Raw genomic sequence first — 7,814 nt, 5'->3', positions numbered from 1 at the left:
CAGGGTTTCCTTGCAACATCTTGGGGTGTGGTAAAATATGACCAAGAAAGCTACTTGAGAAGGGAATACTGTGTACCTCTAACTTTATGAATCTGCAAGTGTGTTGGCCAGTTCATTTATTACAGTTATTATGGTAATACCCACATTGAAACAGTTTAGAGTCCACAGAGAAAACTAGCTGCCCCTGCCTCCTCTCTATGTTAGAGGACAAACTGAGTTAGTTGGGTTTCTTCCTTGAGCGTCTCAGAAGTACACTTTCAATTCTTTGTTGTGCATTCCAGTACTTCAGGTAAAAGATCTGCTTCTAATCTTTCATCACTCTTCGAAGAGTTTTCTGGCAGGTTATCCTGTACAATTCAGTGCTACCTCAGTTTATAGAAGTGAATTGCCATTTAGCATTATAATATTCTCTGGGAAAGCTTTCATGTTATCTCTTTTTTTTTTTTTTTCCTCTTCCTTCAGATTGACCCCAAAGATTACATGTTTTCTGGACTAAAAGATGAAACTGTGGGCCGACTGCCTGGAAAAGTAGCAGGGCAACAATTCGTCATTCAGGACTGTGAGAACTGTAAGATCTACATATTTGACAATTCTGCTACAATCACTATTGATGACTGTGTAAACTGCCAAATCTTTTTAGGACCAATAAAGGGCAGTGTGTTTTTCCGTGACTGCAAAGACTGTAAATGTATAGTGGCCTGTCAACAGTTTCGCACTCGGGACTGCAGAAAGCTGGACGTATTCTTGTGCTGTGCCACCCAGCCCATTATCGAGTCCTCTACAGGTATGAAATTTGGATGTTTCCAGTACTATTATCCTGAGCTTGCATTACAATTTAAAGATGCTGGACTGAGTATCTTCAATAACACGTGGAGCAACATCCATGACTTTACCCCTGTGTCAGGAGAAAATAACTGGGGTCTTTTGCCTGAGAATGCTGTAGTCCAAGATTATGTTCCTCTGCCCAGCTCTGAGGAACTGAAAGCTGTCAGAATTTCTACCGATGCTACAAGGAGCATAATACCAGTAACTCGAGGGCAGAGACAGAAAAACAGTGATGAATCGTGTTTGGCCGTGTTTTTCGCTGGTGACTACACAACTGCAAATGCCAGGAAGTTAATTGATGAGGTGAGCAACCTTTGTCTTCATTCAGCTGTTTGAATTTCTAATTGAACTTGCCTCTGGTGCTTCCTGAAAGGTGAACGCAGAGGCCCTGCTTTGTCTACTAACCATACTGGTCAACTGCACTGTTTAAAACCTCAAAGTGAGGTAAGAGACTGGATCTGATCTGTTGTTTTACAGATCCTGGGACTGGCACATCTATTCTTTAGTGGTTTCGGTGTTCTTTTCTGTCATGGCACACATGGAAGAAAACGTGTAGTTGATTTGATGAGCTTGGCCAATTATAGAATGAGCAATTGGCAATGCTTCTGAAAGTGATAGAGCCAGTTAACTTCTTAGCTTACTGCCCTGCAAGTCACAGCTAACAAAACAACTTGGCCTGAAAGTTTCTCCAGTATGAACAGAGACTTTAAAGAACCCCAACATGTTAAATTGTATTCCCCCTGCCACCCGGTTTTGGAATTTTTTCCTGGAAGAGGCAGTGAGTGTTTGTCACAGCTGATCAGCTGTCTTCCATTACTTAAATAGCTGGTGCTGCCTCTTTGAGGCAGCAGCTCCAAGCTTGGCAAGATTTGGGGCTTTCCTGGGGCTAAAATCTGGGAGTGGCTGGCTGCTTTTAGCACCCTGGAGTGCCAGGGATGACAGAGCAGAGCCAGTAACCACGAGCTACAGCTTCTGACACAAGAGGTATCTGCAAAAGCTGCTGATCCCAGTGCTGTATGATCAACAAAACAAGGAAAGCAAGTTGTGGGGTGTTTCCATGTGGCCTGTCTGTACCCATCCCGCCCCCCACCCCCCCCAGTTGATTTTTTTTATGGAACTGAGTTACTAACAGCTACTCGAGTTAAGGGAGATAATGAAAATAATGATACTTATGGGTATCTGGAGAAGGAATAGTTATAGTAAAGAGGGTAATAGACGTGTTCTGTGTTAGTAGTTCTTTAGAAATTAGAGTTAAGACAACACTAAAAGCCTAGTTAGTGAGATTCTATGGGAATCTTACAGCTCTGTAGGTTAATGGACACTTTGGAAGTACAAATACAGTTGCTCCTTCTCTGCATGCTTTTAGTTTTGTATCAGATTTGAAGTAAAAAGCTGCATGTGTTCTGAAGTTTGTAACTATTTTTCCAAAATGGAAAACTTCAGCAGTGGATAGATGGGAGTTTGAGCTAACGCTTGACTGAACTGTTGCAGGCTAATGAGAACTAACTGCTTGACTCCAGATGCTGAATGCTTTTAAATTCCATTAGTTTCAGCTTGTGAGGGATTGTGAGGAAAAAAACCACAACCCTGGGCCATAATATAAAACAAAACCATTCGCATTTACTCCTCTAGGTGCACTAGGCCAGAGGAGAAAATCTGGATGAATGGAATGAAAATAAACAGAAATGCAGAAAAAGCAAATGGTTTTCGGAAAAAAAGCAAAAAAGGGTCCCTTTGCTCTGCGGCTTGATGTGTATGGGGGGAAAATGGGTCTATTCCAGTGTAACCTGGATACTCGAGCTGAACTCTCTGCCTTAGAATTATTTTTAACATGAATTCTTTCTCTGTTAACAGATGACTGGTAAAGGCTTTCAGCTGGTACAGACTAAAGAAGTTTCAATGAAGGCAGAGGATGCTCACAGAGTTTTCCAGCAATGTGCACCAGAATTCATTTCACTCCTTGAAAAAGGTGAGTTTGTGTTGTTACCTTTCTCTTGATACAGGTATCTGGCTGTCACTAGAGAGTTCTGGAGAAGAAAGAGGAATGAAGGACAAATTTGTGTTTCAAGGGCATAGTGTAAAGCCAGTTGACATGAGTGTTGGAAGCCTCAGGGAGGTCCTAAACTAGACAAAACTGAAGGCATCCCAAGTGAGCTGTTCCACATGTACTTTGTGGCTCTGCCCCCCCTCTAGCGGTGCAACCGTATAGCTCAGGAGCAGTGGCACATGCAGATCTGTCGGGGGCGGTCAAAAGCAACTCGTGCTTTTAGCTTATTTCTAACTTCTCGCCACTGCTGCTCAATACCCAGATATTCAGTTTTTCCATATACATATTCAAGCAAATAGGTATAGATATGTATAAAGCAGGCAAGTGTTAAATTCCTGGTTTTAACTGGTGTACTGTCAGAGTATCTCAAAAGCCTTTTTATTGATCTGACTGTAATTGGGTTTTGTCTCTTCCTGCAGAAGTACTGACATCTTGCCATCTGTTATATGCGAAAGCTCAATATATGCTCCCAAACTTAGTATCAACGTTCAGGTTTTTTCATAGTAACATAAGAGGCCTGCGATGCTCATTGCAAGAACAGGCCAAAATTTATTGTACTTATCAGATGGCAGTCTAGTTTAAAGGCTATTTTGCACCCGTGTGGGAAGAAATAACGTGTTCAGAATGAAACCAGAGAAAGGGGATCTGCAAATAGTGGGTGAGAACAAGCCTAAAAATCAGGCAGTTTGCTATCTTGGGACTGAGGCAAAAATGCCTGAATGACTCAGTCCTACTCCAGATGTCTGTGAAATGGCTCACTACTTGAGCAGTATAATCTGACTCACTTCCATGATGCCCTGCGCTCCTTCGTGGTTTTGTGCCATTGCTGCCTTTCAAGAAGTAAAACTGGAATTCTGCCAGAATCTCTGCAAAAATGAGCATGGAATTGCAGATATTTTCTTCTCAGATAACACTGTACTTTGAAGCTATGGCTAAGTGTTTTTAATTCTTTATCTTGCATTATGGCTGCTCAAGCAAAAACCATAAAATACCTCTTGCAAGCTTCACAGTTCCCTGTGGGTTGAGAAATCTACTGTTTCAATGCCAAGCTTAAAAGTAGTATTGATTCTAGATGAAACTGTCTTCTAGGTCCAGTGGTTGCTTTGGAGTTTAATGGAGATGGTGCTGTGGAAGGATGTCAAAGCACTGTAAATGATGTTTTCAGTGGGACCAAGGTAAGCTGGTGTATTGCTTTATTGGCAGAAAATGTCACAGAATGTCTAGGATACTTTATGGAAAAGCCATAGCGCTGACAAACGATCTTTTTAGGTTTCTGAATAGTAAACCCTGAATATTCTATTTTTTGTGTGTTTCTGTACTCCAAACTCAAGTTGCTTGTCAGAGACAAGAAAAATTGCCCTTGGAAAGAGAGTACTAAATCCTCATCATGTCAATTGAAGAACAGAAAATTTCCACTTTAAACTGTTATTTCACATAAATAGTAAAAAAAAGTTCTATAAATATAGTAGGGAAAAGCTCTGTTTCAAGTCTTATGCTGAAGTCTGCTTTGTGATGTTGTAGTCCATTAAATCCTGACAAAGATAATATGATGGGATTTCATCCTTTTTCAAGGTTTACTTTTGCAGTGTAGGATATTGCAGAATGCCTTCCTTCAAAGACACCACACCTCCTCTTTGCTTGCTGTCCCCATTTCTCTGAATGGCAATGGTTTTGAGAAAGTTTCTGGAAACGATCAGAGCATTCCTGGTAACAAGAAAGTGACAAATCCTTTGCTTTCAAGCAGCTGTTCAAAGAAGACTAGAATGTCTTTGAGACATAATGTCCATACAGCAACTTGCTGTCTTTTGGTTCTTTTGAAAGAGTTACTAGGAAGTAAGACAGCCCAGTTTCTGGAAAAAGAGTTGTCTTGTAGTAAGTCATCTCAAATGCAGCTGATGTTTTTGCTTTTTTCATGTTTGCTATTGCACCAGCGAAAACCTGATGCATGGCAGGCCTTGATTTGGCTGTCAGTCTGGAGAACACCAGAACTACATTTTGGGCAATTCCACTGACCCAAAAGCTATCACTGCAAATTTTACCATAAAAAATGGCCTCTCTAAAACAGGATCTTACAGTGCTGGGGTGTTTTTTTTATGTCATGTGGTTAGCGTTTCTATACAGAACAAAGCTGATACTAGGCAGGTGACTCACTGGTTCTTCTTGATCTTTTTCTGTATTCAAAGACTGAAGTGATATTGATTACTAGAACAAATAAAATTTCATATTTTCCTTACTGGAAATGTCTGGTGTCTGTTTATAACATTATGATTGTCCTGACCTGAGATGCATCCAGAAACCTCAGCCAGTGTGCTTCATGCTGTGAAGTAAGAATTGTTCTTGGAGGTGATCAGTAGTGTTTAGGTTCGGTTCCAAATATGAAACTACTTACTGCATCTGGATTTAAAACTTCTGTTTACAGTCTGGTTACATAGTAAAATCTACCTCACTTATTAAATACTTGCTGCACTGAATTAAGAAGCAGAACTTTATTTAGATAAAATGTAACTCCAAAACTTCTGATAAAAACTGGGTTTGTGCATGGATCCCTAGATAATGGAATATTTTAAGTATACATTTCTTAGAAAATGTATTTCTTCCTTGGGGCATAATCTAGAAGCAATTTAGGGAGTTATAAACTTCAGACTTACAGCTACCAGAAGGTTCAGGAATGCTCTGTAAAATGGTTTCACTTCATTCTTGGCTGCCCTTATCATGTTTGAGAGTTGTTATAGCACTCAGAAAGAATTATAGGTATCCTTGATCAAGAAACAACAACAAAAGCTCTTAGGAAGATATGTATCCTGTAAGACTTTGCAGGAGCTTAATCTGTTTTTTAAGCAGGTGGCTACATTTTCATTTGAAAACCATAGTTAAAAATTATTAAATTCATCTGTTAATAACCTTAATTTCACCTTGATTTTGTTTCTGAAACAAATCCAGTTAACAACTTTAGGTACTTTAGTAGGGGTAGAAAAATTCTTCAGCAATAGTACCACCACAGTTTTTGGAGCTGTTTGGTAGAAACAACATATTACAAGGGGAGGTCTATACTCTGCACCTACATAGACTTCCTATTTGTGTGGGGTAGGTACGTCTGCACTCTTTACCTCTGACGTTCTTTCTAGTGTGACTTTTTTGGCATGCTTCCTCGTATTGTTCCTCCATCTCATCAGTTATTCATAAAACACTCTGCAAAATGTAAATCACAATATCCTGGTATGGAGGGGTGCTGAAATAAGGCATTCAACTGTTGTGACTATGGTACTGATCACTGTTGCGCCAAACCACTGCCAAATAATTAGCAGATATTTGAAGTCCCTTCAAATAGAAGTCTACCATGCATCCAAGCAACAGCCTAGGAAACTACTTGCTTTGTGGTGATAAAATATCATTGTTTTTTGGGTTTTTTTTAAATCACAGATTTACTGGAAAACAGGATATTCATCTTAAAACACAGTTTAAGTATAAACAAGTTCCAGGAATTGTCATTGTTTACAGTCACATGTTATTCTGAGCTGAAGCAGAAAAGTGGTGACTGCAGGAGCAGTGTCATCTGGAATGACCCATTCCTGCAGTTGCAGAGCACTTCGAAATAGCTCATTGGCTGTGCCAACACTCGTGCTGAGTCAGTGATGATTTTCTCTTGAGGTATGGAAAATATAAGATAGTAAGAACTCAAGTTTTTGATCGAGGCTATCACTTGCATGTACAGATTGAGGAACAGCCACAATGCTGTCTGTTACACTGAACTATTTGGGCATTGCCTAAGGCATTTACAGTTGATATGCTGAAAGCTTTCAAAGATGATTGTCCTGGAGCTTGGACTTTCACATGTGTTGAGCAATTTTGCAAAAACCAAATGTAACTGAAGTTATAGAAAAACAAATAATCATCTGATGAAGAAGCAGCCAAGTTTTTGAGGGGAATAGAGTGCAAGGGAGTCTCTTACAAACTCTGACTTTCTGTTGAAGGAAAGCTTAATGGTAGTCTAAGAGTTTTATGTGTTTGTTTTCCCCTACTCTCTCCTAGACGGAGTTTGACTTTGCCAAGCAAAATACACCTAAATAGACACTATCTGAAGCTGTGACTCCTGAATATTCAAGCCCGAATATTCTAATTCTCATCAGTGGAAGACTAGGGTTACTGCAGCTAGCATGTCACTAGGAACAGGTGATGGTAACAGAGTGTGCATGAGGGCTGAGAGAATTTTAGCAGTATTCTATCACACAGTGGAAACCAGCAGAGTTGTGCCTCTCAGGAAATGCAAATATAAAAATAACCATTACTGGCTCCAAATGAGCAAAGACTACTTGAATGTGTTTATTAGTGATGTGTAACTATTTCCTTGTTTAATAAAACAGGTTTTTGTATCAGAGAGCAAGGCATCAGCCTCTCAAGATGTTGACAATTTCTACAACTTTGCTGACATGCAGATGGGAATGTGAAGTTTAACATGAAGGTGTTCACATACGGTTTGTCTCAGCACGTGGATGTCACTCGGCTTGAATGTTGCGGTAGTATCTAAGAAGTTTTGTCATTTGGTTTTGTATTTCTTATATATCCTTTTATAAAGCTATTGCTGGTTTTCATACCAACATTACCTGAACTGGAGTAAATGGCATAGCTTCCCATGTGTGTTGTGTTTTAAACTTACATTTCAACTCCAGAAACAATGGAGGTTTTCTACTAACTTTTTACAGTGTTTTCTAAACTTCTGTTGACACGTGAATACTTCTTATCAACATCTAATGGTAATACATATTCGAAAATTGTAATGCTCATACACACTTGATGCAGTAGTAATTGTTATCTTTAATGTAGACACATTGTTTAGAAAGTGCATTTATGTGAAACTCACTGCTGAAAACTCCAATATGCAAATTTGTCTTCACCAGGGGCCAGGGAGGAAGCTATAGTCGTTGACTTTTTCTGATTGCCTAGT

The 7,814-nt window shown here is 39.6% G+C and overlaps 1 protein-coding gene across 1 annotated transcript; it reads left to right on the top strand.

Moving 5' to 3' along the window:
• Positions 1 to 462: 462 nt before the first annotated feature.
• RP2 (retinitis pigmentosa 2 (X-linked recessive)) lies at positions 463 to 7,451 on the top strand (the record flags this gene model as incomplete). Its single annotated transcript, XM_010014520.1, has 4 exons — positions 463 to 1,128; positions 2,680 to 2,794; positions 3,962 to 4,047; positions 7,234 to 7,451. Coding segments are annotated over 4 exons (951 nt in total), but the record flags the coding sequence as incomplete, so codon positions are not given.
• Positions 7,452 to 7,814: the final 363 nt, after the last annotated feature.

Source organism: Nestor notabilis, unplaced genomic scaffold (genome assembly GCF_000696875.1).
Source record: "Nestor notabilis isolate BGI_N333 unplaced genomic scaffold, ASM69687v1 scaffold34225, whole genome shotgun sequence".
NCBI lineage: Eukaryota > Metazoa > Chordata > Aves > Psittaciformes > Psittacidae > Nestor > Nestor notabilis.
Note: the sequence above shows the minus strand (reverse complement) of the source record. Positions and strands in the feature narration are given on the sequence as shown.